Source organism: Cherax quadricarinatus, chromosome 31, assembly GCF_038502225.1.
Source record: "Cherax quadricarinatus isolate ZL_2023a chromosome 31, ASM3850222v1, whole genome shotgun sequence".
In the NCBI taxonomy this organism is placed as follows: Eukaryota; Metazoa; Arthropoda; class Malacostraca; order Decapoda; family Parastacidae; genus Cherax; species Cherax quadricarinatus.
The window spans coordinates 18,482,386-18,495,787 of NC_091322.1; the positions used below are offsets into that span (position 1 = coordinate 18,482,386).

Here is a 13,402-nt window from a genome sequence, read left to right on the forward strand (position 1 = left end):
ATGTTTCACTCTGTGTAGAGCTCATCAGAGGGAAACAATGTCCCAGTAAAAGTTTGCTCTACAACTTGTGTTGTGATGACCGAGGATGGATAAAGAGCTGCCAATTTTCAGAGGGAACATGAATAAAATTCTGATAAATGAATAATGACATTAAGAATTTTGTCAGTATTTAAGTGTTGCTGACATAGTGGATGCCTTCATGCATGAAATCAAACAAATTTATACAAATAGTGACTACACAACACCCACCTTTAAAATCTTGTATAGCAACCACCTACCTTTATTCTACATGTAGTCTTGTATAGCAACCACCCACCTGCAGTCTTATATGTCAGCCACCCACCTGTAGTAACCTCTGTTTGTGGAGGCAATGGGCGTTGGTTTGATGACAAAAACTATGACGCCTGTTACCACCAGGATGTACGATAAGAAGTACAGTGGATGGAACTGAAAGATACAAAACAAGACTGTGAAATATGTTACTTTTTTCCCAAGCTATTAATTATTTTCCTGTTTTAAATTCCCTTAAAATTAGTTTTTCCTTTCATACCTTGTAAGCTCTCTCTACACAATATCAACCCTTTCAGGGTCAGCAGGCCCTGTCCTAAACTTGTTCTCAGGGTCAGAAATTTTTCGAATAAAAAAAAAAATTTCTTATGAAATGACAGAGAATCTTTTCCCGATCATTCTCTTCAAGTGGAGCTCCTTGTCATGGTGAGGAGGCTCTTGATCTGAGGAATTAGACCTGTTGGTCTCCTTCCTCAGACTGAACCTAATTACCCCCCCAATCCCCCCTTCCCTATCCCATCCTCCCTTTTTCCTTTCCTCCTCCTCTCCACCCCTCCCTTTTGCCCTTCCTCTTTTTGGCCTTTGGGATTTTTCCCACAGGCGCACTAGTTCCTAGGTAGGGGAAAGGGTACCGGAGTCCATTTATTTATTTATTTATTTATTTTATTTATTTAGAAATTTAGCATACATACAGAGGTACAAAAGAATACAGGTAAGAGCAGCATGCCAAAGCCACTTATATGCATAGCATTACGGGCTGGCTTACAATTAACTTAAGATTAACTAAGCAATGATGAAATCAGTGATAAGACATTATTGTAAACAGATAACTATAAAATACAAATGAGTATTACAAAGACAGGTCATATGGTTGCATGCATTGCTGTTCATTCAGTAGAATGGAGTATTCTGTTAGGTAGTGTATTTAAAAAAATAACAAAGTTAGGTTTAACATTTGTGTGATATAATTGTGAGTAACATTTAGGATATACAATTTATATGGTTCAGTTATTCAGTATTTATTTGGTTTTGAGTGAGTAAGTGAACTTTGAGAAGAGACTTGAATTTATAAACAGGTAGTGTTTCTTTTATATTTACAGGTAATGAATTCCAGATTTTAGGGCCTTTTATGTGCATTGAGTTTTTGCATAGCGTGAGATGGACACGAGGAACATCAAAGAGTGATCTGTGCCTTGTATTATGGTCATGTGTTCTGTTGAGGTTGGCAAGGAGATGTTTGAGGGGAGGGTTAATATCAGAGTTAAGTGTTCTATGTATGTAATAAGTGCAATAATAAGTATGGATGTTTTGTATGGTGAGTAGGTTGAGTGTTTTGAATATTGGTGGAGTGTGCTGCCTGTATTGAGAATTTGTTATCATTCTAACTGCAGCCTTTTGTTGGGTAATTAGTGGTCTGAGATGGTTAGTTGTTGTTGAGCCCCATGCACAAATTCCATAGGTAAGATAGGGGTAAATAAGAGAGTGATAGAGGGCCAGGAGGGCTGACTGTGGAACATAGTACCGTATCTTCGATAGTATGCCTACAGTCTTGGAAATTTTCTTAGAAATTTGTTGTATATGTGTATGAAATTTGAGTCTATTATCGAGGTGGATTCCTAAGAATTTTCCCTCTGTTAGCTTTGTGATAGGTGATCCGTTTATCGTTATGTTAAGAGGTACATCTGTAGCTCTGCTACCAAACTGAATGAAGTAGGTTTTGTCAATGTTTAGTGTAAGTTTGTTAGTCCTCATCCAGGTAGATATTTTCTGTAATTCGGTGTTTACAGTATTGGCTAGCGTGACTGGGCTCGGGTGAGAGAAGACGTATGTGGTGTCATCTGCAAAAAGTGTGGGTTTGAGTAGGTCATTTATGTATAGGTCATTTATGTAGGGTTTGGTAGGTCATTTATATATAGGAGAAAGAGAAGAGGGCCAAGGACACTTCCCTTTGGGACACCAACTGTAATTGGTTGTGCGGAAGAGCTTGCCCCATTTGCGTACACATATTGGCTTCTGTTGCTGAGGTAAGACTTGAGGTAGTTGAGGGAGTGTCCTCTAATACCATAGTGTGACAATTTTACGTGGAGCAAGTCATGGTCAACTGTATCAAAAACTTTACGTAAGTCAATGAAGATCCCCAGAGGGACTTCTTTTTTCTCTATTGCAGTGTATATATGTTCTAGCATGTGTATAATAGCATCATTAGTATTTTTATTAGGCCTGAATCCAAATTGGCAGGGGTTGAGAATGTTATGGGAGATGAGGTAGGAGTAGATTCGTTTATGAATTAATTTTTCGAAGATTTTTGAGAGAGGGTGTAAATTGGATATTGGCCTATAGTTATTCAACTCTGTTTGGTCACCTCCTTTATGGATCGGGGTGACCCTTGCTATTTTGAGAACTGTAGGGAAGGTGGAGGATTCAATGGATTTGTTAAAGAGTGTTGCAATGATTGGTGATAGTACTTGTGACACTTTTTTGTATATAAAGGGTGGTAAGGTATTTAAATCTCCTGCCTTGTTTTTCAGTGCGTTGATAATAAGGGAGACTTCATATGGGTTAGTCGGAGCTAGGAACAGTGTGTTCGGGTAGTTGCCAGTGAGGTAGTCATTTGGTGGGGTATCTGAGCTTGGGATATTATTGGCAAGGTTTTGACCTATAGTGGAGAAGAAATCATTGAGTCTGTTTGCTGTTTCTGTTGGTGGGAGTTGGGGTTCATCTGATTTTGCTAATTTTATTTCGCTATGTCGTGATATCTTTTTTGTTCCCAGAATTTCTGATAGGGTCTTCCAGGTCTTTTTTATATCACCTCGTAAGTTGGATAATCTGTTCTCATAATACAATTTTTTTGCCCTTCTTATCAGGCTGGTTAGGATTGACGAGTAACGTTTTGTTTGGTCTCTGGTTATGTGACCCATTCTGTACTGTTTTTCATATCGGTGTTTTGTATTTATGGATTTGAGAATGCTGGGTGTTAGCCAGGGACTGTTCAGTCTCTTAGCTGTCATCTGAAGATTGAGACACTTATGCAGCATATGGGAATCTTTATTCAGGAAACGTTTCGCCACACAGTGGCTTCATCAGTCCAATACAAAGAGGAAGGCGTAAGGAGAGGAGGAGTACGAGGTAATCAGTCCCTCAGCCTGGAGTCGATGTGTTCAGTCCATCAATCTTGTAGAATGTACAGCATAGGGCCGTAGACGTGGCTTATATACTGTAGTGAGGTGACTTGAAGCAGACGGAGGCGGGATCATAGTGGTACCATCCACTAGTCGAAGTAGGTCTTTGTCCAAAGGTTGAACAAGCGTTGAAGAATTCTTTGTAAGAAGATCCCATGATGCTGCAGTGTCTGACAGTTGTGATGAATGGTTTGAAAAACCGACAAGTTGAAGATTGAGACACTTATGCAGCATATGGGAATCTTTATTCAGGAAACGTTTCGCCACACAGTGGCTTCATCAGTCCAATACAAAGAGGAAGGCGTAAGGAGAGGAGGAGTATGAGGTAATCAGTCCCTCAGCCTGGAGTCGATGTGTTCAGTCCATCAATCTTGTAGAATGTACAGCATAGGGCCGTAGACGTGGCTTATATACTGTAGTGAGGTGACTTGAAGCAGACGGAGGCGGGATCATAGTGGTACCATCCACTAGTCGAAGTAGGTCTTTGTCCAAAGGTTGAACAAGCGTTGAAGAATTCTTTGTAAGAAGATCCCATGATGCTGCAGTGTCTGACAGTTGTGATGAATGGTTTGAAAAACCGACAAGTTGAAGATTGAGACACTTATGCAGCATATGGGAATCTTTATTCAGGAAACGTTTCGCCACACAGTGGCTTCATCAGTCCAATACAAAGAGGAAGGCGTAAGGAGAGGAGGACTATGAGGTAATCAGTCCCTCAGCCTGGAGTCGATGTGTTCAGTCCATCAATCTTGTAGAATGTACAGCATAGGGCCGTAGACGTGGCTTATATACTGTAGTGAGGTGACTTGAAGCAGACGGAGGCGGGATCATAGTGGTACCATCCACTAGTCGAAGTAGGTCTTTGTCCAAAGGTTGAACAAGCGTTGAAGAATTCTTTGTAAGAAGACCCTATGCTGTACATTCTACAAGATTGATGGACTGAACACATCGACTCCAGGCTGAGGGACTGATTACCTCATACTCCTCCTCTCCTTACGCCTTCCTCTTTGTATTGGACTGATGAAGCCACTGTGTGGCGAAACGTTTCCTGAATAAAGATTCCCATATGCTGCATAAGTGTCTCAATCTTCAACTTGTCGGTTTTTCAAACCATTCATCATAGCTGTCATCTGTTTAGTTTTTTTAGGGCAGTGCTTGTTATAAAGGTATTGGGTCTTTTTTAGAAAATTATTAAAACATTCGTCAATATCTGTATAGATTTCTAGCTCAGTGTGCCAGTCAATGTTTGTTACTGCTGTTGTGAAGTTATTAATGGCTGCCTCATTGTGAAGTCTGAAGGTGACTTTAGTAGTGTCTTGGGGTATTTTACCAAGAGTTGTTATGAGGAAAGTAGGGTAGTGGTCTGTGGTATTATCTGTAATTATGCCTGATTTTAAAGGGGATATGGTGTTGGTCCAGATGTGGTCAAGTAGGGAAACACTAGTCTCTGTAACTCTTTTAGGTTTTGTTACTGTTGGTAGCAACATGCAGTTACTCATTGTGTTTGTGAATTCAGTAACGTGTGGGTCCTGGTCTTGCAGGAGATTTATACTGAAGTCACCTGAGAGTAGTAAGTGATCTTTGTTCATGCGTGCATCAGTTATCATACTTCCTAGGTTTTGACTAAATTGGCTAATGTTTGATTGTGGAATTCTGTAGATGTTTATCACTGTGAGAGGTTTTTGTAGGTATTTGGATTTGAATTTAGCTATTATATATTCCCCATGTTCATCCCTTGTGCAAGTATTAGTGATACATTCTAGTTGGTCTGAGTAGTATATAGCTGTGCCACCCCCTTGTTGGTCTGGCCTACAGTTGTGTATGGCTGTGTAACCAGGAATGGCATAGACATCTGTAGTATCAGGCTTTAGCCAGGTTTCAGTTAGTGTAATGATGGACATATTGGCATGCAAGGAATTTAGTAATGCTAGGAGGTCATCATAATGCTTGCTTAAAGATCTGATATTGTAGTTAAAGATAGTTATGTTGTTGTTGGCTCTGAGAAGTGCCTTTGATTGTTCTGCTGTGTAGTAATTACAGTAACTGTTTGAATCATTTAAGTCATTAAATAAGAGGTTGGTATCAGGATCAATGCTTGTAATCATAAGATTTGTAGTAAATCTATAGTTAGTATTAAGTAAAAAATAAAGTAAATATTCTAAAGCTAAAAAAAAAAATAGCACCTGAATTATTTAACAAATGTAAAAAATAATGAGCTAAGGTAGTTTTTTTAAAGCTAAAATAAAGGAGACAATATAAAAGGGACTAAAATAATTTGTGGTGAACAAATAAAGTGATGATCAAATAATGGAGCTTGGGAACATGATAGTAGGTAGTACTTTAAAGGTAATTCTTTAAAGTTAGAATTATAATATAAGATTATAATATAAAAGGGACTAATATAAGTTGTGGTGAACAATAAAGTGGTAATCAAATAAATGAGCTTTGGAGTATAATGGCAAAATAGTGAACTTATTAACTTAGCACCTGAGAATAGCACCTTGATTAGTTTAACAATTGCGAATATATCATCTAAGGTAGTTATATAAAGCTAAAATAAAGGACAAAAAAATATATAAGGGACTACAATTAAGTAATGGTAAACAAGTTAAATGGACAGATAGTCACTATGAAATAATATTGGTTTAGGAGTAAGATCTGATTTGTAATATTAAATAAGTTGAGCAGTTTATTGCACAATAAAAGTAAAAAAAATGAGGTAGTTGGTACTAGCTAGCAAAAGATAGTTTTGGTACAGTGGACCCCCGCTTAACGATCACCTCCAAATGCGACCAATTATGTAAGTGTATTTATGTAAGTGCGTTTGTACGTGTATGTTTGGGGGTCTGAAATGGACTAATCTACTTCACAATATTCCTTATGGGAAAAAATTCGGTCAGTACTGGCACCTGAACATACTACTGGAATGAAAAAAGTTCGTTAACCGGGGGTCCACTGTACTTGCAAAAAAGTAATTGGAATATACACTAATTGCACACACAATAAAAAGTGACTAAAAAAACAAGTAGTGGTAAACAAAATTAAATGGACAGGTAAGAACAATGAATAATGGTAATGTCTTGGTTAAAATATGGTAGTAAGATGGTAGACAGGTACAAAGGATAATATAGAGGTTGGAGTTGAATATACAAACTTGAAAATTTGGCAACAAAATGTTATGGGAAGTATAAAATAATGTTTAATGTACAAAAGTAAAATTGACTGGTAGTAAATATGGTGTTTAATAAAATTTTAGTAAGTAATAATGATTACAAAAAAAGTGAAAAAGTAATGCTTATTTCATTCAATATTGCACTGGTAGTTATACTAGAGGTTATATGGCAGTACAAGGTAATTAAGAGTACTCTAAGATAGTAAATGTGGTATAAAACAGGTAAAGGTAATTAGACAAGTAATGGTTATTAAATGTCAAAAATGTTAAGAGTAAATTGAAATTATAGTAAAAATGATAATTATTAATTTTAGTAGGTAATATCAATTGATAGTATTTAAAAAAAATATGAGGTAGTAATATGGACAGAGAAAGTATCAATTCAGCTAATGTTTAAGCAAACAATAGTAAATAACAAAATTACATAAGGTGACTTATGCTTACTAGTAAAATCACAAAATGAGGTAGTTGATTATTTAAATACTAAGAGATTGCACAATGAAATTTGAACAATAATGGAGCAAAACATACACTACACTACGTAGGCTTTTAAGTTGGACATTGTTTAGTTATTCTCTGTAAGATTAGTATCCCTGAGAAATCGTGATAGATCATTCTCGTTCGTTATTGTGTACAGTTGACCTACATTTGTTTTCCTAACAAGAATTTTCCCATCCCATGTGAAGCATTGGTGTATTGTGTCATTATTCTCCCGCTTAAGTTTTCTGACTCTATACAGGAGGTTCTGACGTTTTTTGGTAAGACACTCGTTTATGTATACCTCTTTCTTTACTTTAATAGATGCAATAATTAAGTCTTTTTTCCTGTCATGTGAGTGGAATCTAAGCATAACACTTTTTCTACCATGGGATCCTAGTAACCTGGCTTCTTTTATTTCAGACTCTGGTACAATAACACTTGTTTGGTCCTTTATGATCTGCAGAGTAATTTCTTTACTGTTTGTTTGGTTCATATCACTGGGAAAAAGTGGACTGTTAACTATTACTGCGTCCGATAGTTTATCTTGTTCAGTTTTATCTTCTTGGAGAGCAAAGTAGTCACTGAACTGGTTATCTAAGTTGTTCTTCCATTCTTTTACTGCTTCTTCAACCTTTGTATTAAGAGATATTATTTGTTGGGTATGGCTATCTATGACTGTCTGGATGGTCTTGTCACAGTTAGTCATTCCTGGTGTTGATAACTTTTGTTCAAGACTGAGGATTTTGTTCTCGAGTTGTGTCATCCTGGTGTCTTGTTTTGTTAGCGTCCCATTCCGTTGAGGTTCTTGGTGGTGGTGTTTACCTGGAGTTTACCTGGAGAGAGCTCTGGGGGTCAATGCCCCCGCGGCCTGGTTTGTGACCAGGCCTCATGGTGGATCAGAGCCTGATCAGTCAGGCTGTTACTGCTGGCTGCATGCAATCCAATGTACGAGCCACAGCCCAGCTGGTCAGGTACCGACTTTAGGTGCTTGTCCAGTGCCTGCTTGAAGACAGCCAGGGGTCTATTGGTAATCCCCCTTATGTATGCTGGGAGGCAGTTGAACAGTCTCAGGCCCCTGACACTTACTGTATTGTCTCTTAACGTGCTAGTGACACCCCTGCTTTTCATTGGGGGATGTTGCATCATCTGCCGAGTCTTTTGCTTTCGTTGTGAGTGATTTTCATGTGCAAGTTCGGTACTAGTCCCTCTAGGATTTTCCAGGTGTAATCATGTGTCTCTCCCGCCTGCATTCCAGGCAGTACAGGTTCAGGAACTTCAAGTGCTCCCAGTAACTGAGGTGTTTTATCTCCGTTATGTGCGCCGTGAAGGTTCTCTGCACATTTTCTGGGTCAGCAATTTCACCTGCCTTGAAAGGTGCTGTTAGTGTGCAGCAATATTCCAGCCTAGAGAGAACAAGCGACCTGAAGAGTGTCATCATGGGCTTGGCATCCCTAGTTTTGAAGTTTCTCATTATCCATCCTGTCATTTTTCTAGCAGATGCGACTGATACAATATTATGGTCCTTGAAGGTGAGATCCTCCGACATGATCACTCCCAGGTCTTTGACGTTTGTTTTTCACTCTATTTTATGGAAGGAATTTGTTTTGTACTCTGATGACATTTTAATTTCCTCATGTTTACCATATTGGAGTAATTGAAATTTCTCATCGTTGAACTTCATATTGTTTTCTGCAGCCCATTGAAAGATTTGGTTAATGTCCGCCTGGAGCCTTGCAGTGTCTGCAATGGAAGACACTGTCATGCAAATTCGGGTGTCATCTGCAAAGGAAGACACGGTGCTGTGGCTGACATTCTTGTCTATGTCAGATATGAGGATGAGAAACAAGATGGGAGCGAGTACTGTGCCTTGTGGAACAGAGCTTTTCACCGTAGCCGCTTCAGACTTTACTCTGTTGACTACTACTCTTTGTGTTCTGTTTGTGAGGAAATTATAGATCCATCTACCAACTTTTCCTGTTATTCCTTTAGCACGCATTTTGTGCACTATTACACCATGGTCACACTTGTCAAAGGCTTTTGCAAAGTCTGTATATATTACATCTGCATTCTTTTTGTCTTCTAGTGCATCTAGGACCTTGCCGTAGTGATCCAGTAGTTGGGACAGGCAGGAGCGACCTGCTCTAAACCCATGTTGCCCTGGGTTGTGTAATTGATGGGTATCTAGATGGGTGGCAATCTTGCTTCATAGAACCCTTTCAAAGATTTTTATATGGGATGTTAGTGCTATCAGTCTGTAGTTCTTTGCTATTGCTTTACTGCCCCCTTTGTGGAGTGGGGCTATGTCTGTTGTTTTTAGTAACTGTGGGACGACCCCTGTGTCCATGCTCCCTCTCCATAGGATGGTAAAAGCACGTGATAGGGGCTTCTTGCAGTTCTTGATGAACACGGAGTTCCATGAGTCTGGCCCTGGGGCAGAGTGCATTGGCATGTCATTTATTGCCTGTTTGAAGTCATTTGGCATCAGGATAACATCAGATAGGCTTGTATTTACCAAATTCTGTGGCTCTCTCATAAAAAATTCTCTTAGATCTTCGACTCTCAGTCTGATTAGCGGCTAGCTAAAAACTGAGTCATATTGGGATTTGAGTAGCTCACTCATTTCCTTGCCGTCATCTGTGTAGGACCCATCTTGTTTAAGTAGGGGCCCAATACTGGATGTTGTTCTTGACTTTGATTTGGCATAAGAAAAAAAATACTTTGGGTTTCTTTCGATTTCATTTATGGTTTTTAGTTCTTCCCACAATTCCTGACCCCTATAAGATTCCTTTACCTTTAGTTCGATGTTTGCTATTTCTCTGACAAGTGTCTCCCTACGCATTTCAGTTATATTGGCCTCTTTCAGCCGCTCTGTTATTCTTTTCTGTTGCCTTTAATGGGAGCGCCTGTGGCTACCCAGGTTTTCCCATGGCCTGGATGTTTTGTATCTTTTTGTCCCCTTTATATGGTGTGCCTGGCAATTTAAGTTATAGCACAGTCTTTCCTGTACTGAAGAGGGACACATTTCAGGGTGGAAAAGCTTGCAGGAAGGGAGTTTGCATTTTCCTTTTGTCATATGGGCACGGCATTTTCTAGGGTGGTCAAAGTTGCATGTCCCATCTATTTTTCCAGATTTCCCATGCCTGCAGATACCAAGTGCATAATATGTGCACAGGCTTGGTTTCCGTTTGCCTTGGGTTTTTGTGACTGTATTCCCTGTTGGTGCATGTTTTCCTGTCTCATTCCTATCCTCACTAGTACTAACAATGGAGCTCTCACCAGTTGTTTCTGGTAATATATCCTCACTATTGCTAGTGGAGTCCCCTTGTTTGCTAACTCCTGTGGTGTTACTAATTTGTAATATTGGCTTTATCTTGTCCTTGACTACACTTAGTTTCCCCACTACATCTCCTGTCTCCCTCGAGGCCATTTATATGCATTCCCTCATGCATACATTTACTGTCTACCTGGACAGCACCTCCAGCCTCACCATTACTGTCTACCTGGACAGCACCTCCAGCCTCACCATTACTGTCTACCAGGACAGCACCTCCAGCCTCACCATTACTGTCTACCTGGACAGCACCTCCAGCCTCACCATTACTGTCTACCTGGACAGCACCTCCAGCCTCACCATTACTGTCTACCTGGACAGCACCTCCAGCCTCACCATTACTGTCTACCTGGACAGCACCTCCAGCCTCACCATTACTGTCTACCTGGACAGCACCTCCAGCCTCACCATTACTGTCTACCTGGACAGCACCTCCAGCCTCACCATTACTGTCTACCAGGACAGCACCTCCAGCCTTACAGTTTCTGACTACATGGCCAGCACCTCCAGTCATACAGTTACTGTCGGCCAGGACAGCATCCGCACCAAGGGCGGTACCATCCAGCCCAGACTTTTTATTTCCCCATCTGTTATAGAATGCTTCCAGGTTTTCTATGAAGGCTGCTTTGATGTTATCCTCTTTTAATACCAATGTGATTTTAGTCCACAGATTGATCTCATTTGGGCATGCCCAAAAACACTTCCCTGATTTAATAATGCTTGTAGATAATTCTTGGATATCTGCACAAGGGGGGTGACACCAACTTTCACAAAAGTGGCATGTAATCCATGTGGAAGCCCGTTTGTTTGATTTACTGCAGACTACACAGAATTTCATAATGTGATTACAATGGTTGATTTACTGTAATTCTACTAGTAACCCCTTGAATATTCTACTAATAGCCTCCTTAACATGAAGATCTGGCTATTTGTATTTCTATTTCTAACTGTACTTGTATATTAGGGCAAGCTTACCGCTCTACGTTTCTGCTTTATAGTTATTGTTTGTGTTTGATAAGGGCACCTAATATCCCGTCTGTTTATAGTTTCTTTATTGTCCAACGAATCCGTTTGAAACCGGTCAAGGGTTCAGAACCAGTCAAGGGTTCGAAACCAGTCGGATCTGATCAGTGGATCACTTATTTAAAAAATATCTGGTCGGTGATTTGGGCTAACACATGAAGGAACCACTGGAAATTATTTAACCGAGTAATATGTGATTAGATTGATACGAAAGTATAACTTGAGTGTTGAAGAACCGGTGACTGCTGGCAGCTCCTACAATGATGAACGGTCGAGGCCTCAACCCTTATTTACAGCCTGAAGGTTTATAGATCACTGTATCTAGCTTTTCTAGATTTTTTCCATCACCACAACAAATGCTATGTTATCACTATAGTTGGCTGGTGAAGATTATAGTTTGCCGTGGAATCTGGATCGCCTGGAGCTGTCCCAATCCCTCTCCAGTCTCCTGGGGGGGTGGCTTTGGGTGTCTTTCAGGCGACGGGTGTATCTCTGGAGGCTGCCTTTTGGATTTCGGGGGTGGTGGCCGAAGGAGGTATGCTTTGTGGCGGATATCCAGTGTGATGTAGTCCAGCTGGGCTTGTGAGGTCTCTGGGGAGACCTAATTTAACCAATTATATGGTCACACCTTACCTTGGCAAACGTCTGTAGCCACGCCCACGTCTGAGGTCTTTTGTTCTTGACGGCATCAGACCTAGGCGTCAGGTCGTACACGTGGTTGTGGAGGGTGCTTGGACCATAAAAGCCCAAGGAAGAGCATGATCAGGAGATTCGAGCAGAGCTGCTGCTGGGGTGCAGAGCTCCTGAGCAGAGACTTCGAGCGGAGCTGCTGCTGGGGTGCAGGGCTCGGGAGATGGCTGCTGAAGTCTCTGGAGGAGACTGTTGGAGGCATTGGGCAGAGTACTGGCTTGGCGCAGTACTCGTGCTGTGTAGGTCTTGGGACCTGTGGCTTAGTTCCTGTGATGAACTGCCCTCTGAACTACATTGTAAGTTATATTCTGTTTCGCCAAGCTAATTGTATTCCCTGTCTCACTGCTTATGTGTACCACCCCATTTATCTAAACCCCAATGTACTCCTGTTCCCAAATATATTATTGTACAAGGACTTAATAATAAACTGTGTTTGAGTAGAATAGTAATATTCACTGTCCCCGTTATTAGCTATTCCTATTTCTCATATTTTATTATGTTTATATGAGTGAAGAGTGGGCGAGGCATATGTTAGTGAGTAGTGTAGAGTTAATGAGAGTGTTGTGGTGGTCACCACTGACCTGTCATTACCTACCTACCTCCGCTAATCATCTCACTCCTACCACCTCGCCTGCCTCTCCCCTGCCTACATAATCCCTTACTCCCATATTCCCCACTTATATCCTATTCAATCATTACCCCCCTACATGACACCAGCCACCCTCTCTTTTGTCCACTGAGGTAGCTCGGCAGATGTGAGGTTGCTATCCCGGACTGCTGGTTTACTGGCATGAAGGGTAGGGTATGGCACGGGTTCCATGCTGCATTTGCGCTACTTGCGGTGCTGAGGTTCTCTTGGGTGTGGAGGGGAGATTTCTGGCCCTTTCATTCCTCCTAGGAACTATCCCTCCCCATTCCTCCCTTTTTTATTCTTTTTTTCTTTTTATTTTCTTTTCTTCTTTTTTTCTTAAAAACAAAAAGAAGGAAGTAACCTAACCATGGAAGCCCTAATCCATGAACCTGCTACCCCCAGGCCCCTCCTTGATACCACACCCCATTCTGACCCTGCCTCGTTTTTTGACCACTCTTCAGCCACTCCTGATGCCCCTGTACCTCTTGCTGGTGCTGTTTCATCACCCGCTTCAGGTACTGGGGTTTCGACTGGCTCCTTCGATTTGTCTGACCTCCACTCTCCTTTGACTATGCTTCTGGCCTCTCCCTCTATGGTGCGGCAATTTT

At 40.7% G+C, this 13,402-nt stretch overlaps 1 protein-coding gene across 2 annotated transcripts in view; it reads right to left on the reverse strand.

Moving 5' to 3' along the window:
- Positions 1-13,402, reverse strand: part of LOC128697421 (solute carrier family 35 member F1-like) — a 377,556-nt gene that overhangs the window by 23,484 nt on the left and 340,670 nt on the right. For both annotated transcript variants that reach the window (XM_070090232.1, XM_070090231.1), the window contains exon 7: positions 344-447. In XM_070090232.1, the coding sequence (XP_069946333.1) occupies positions 344-447 (104 nt within the window). The remainder of the gene's footprint in view (positions 1-343; positions 448-13,402) is intronic.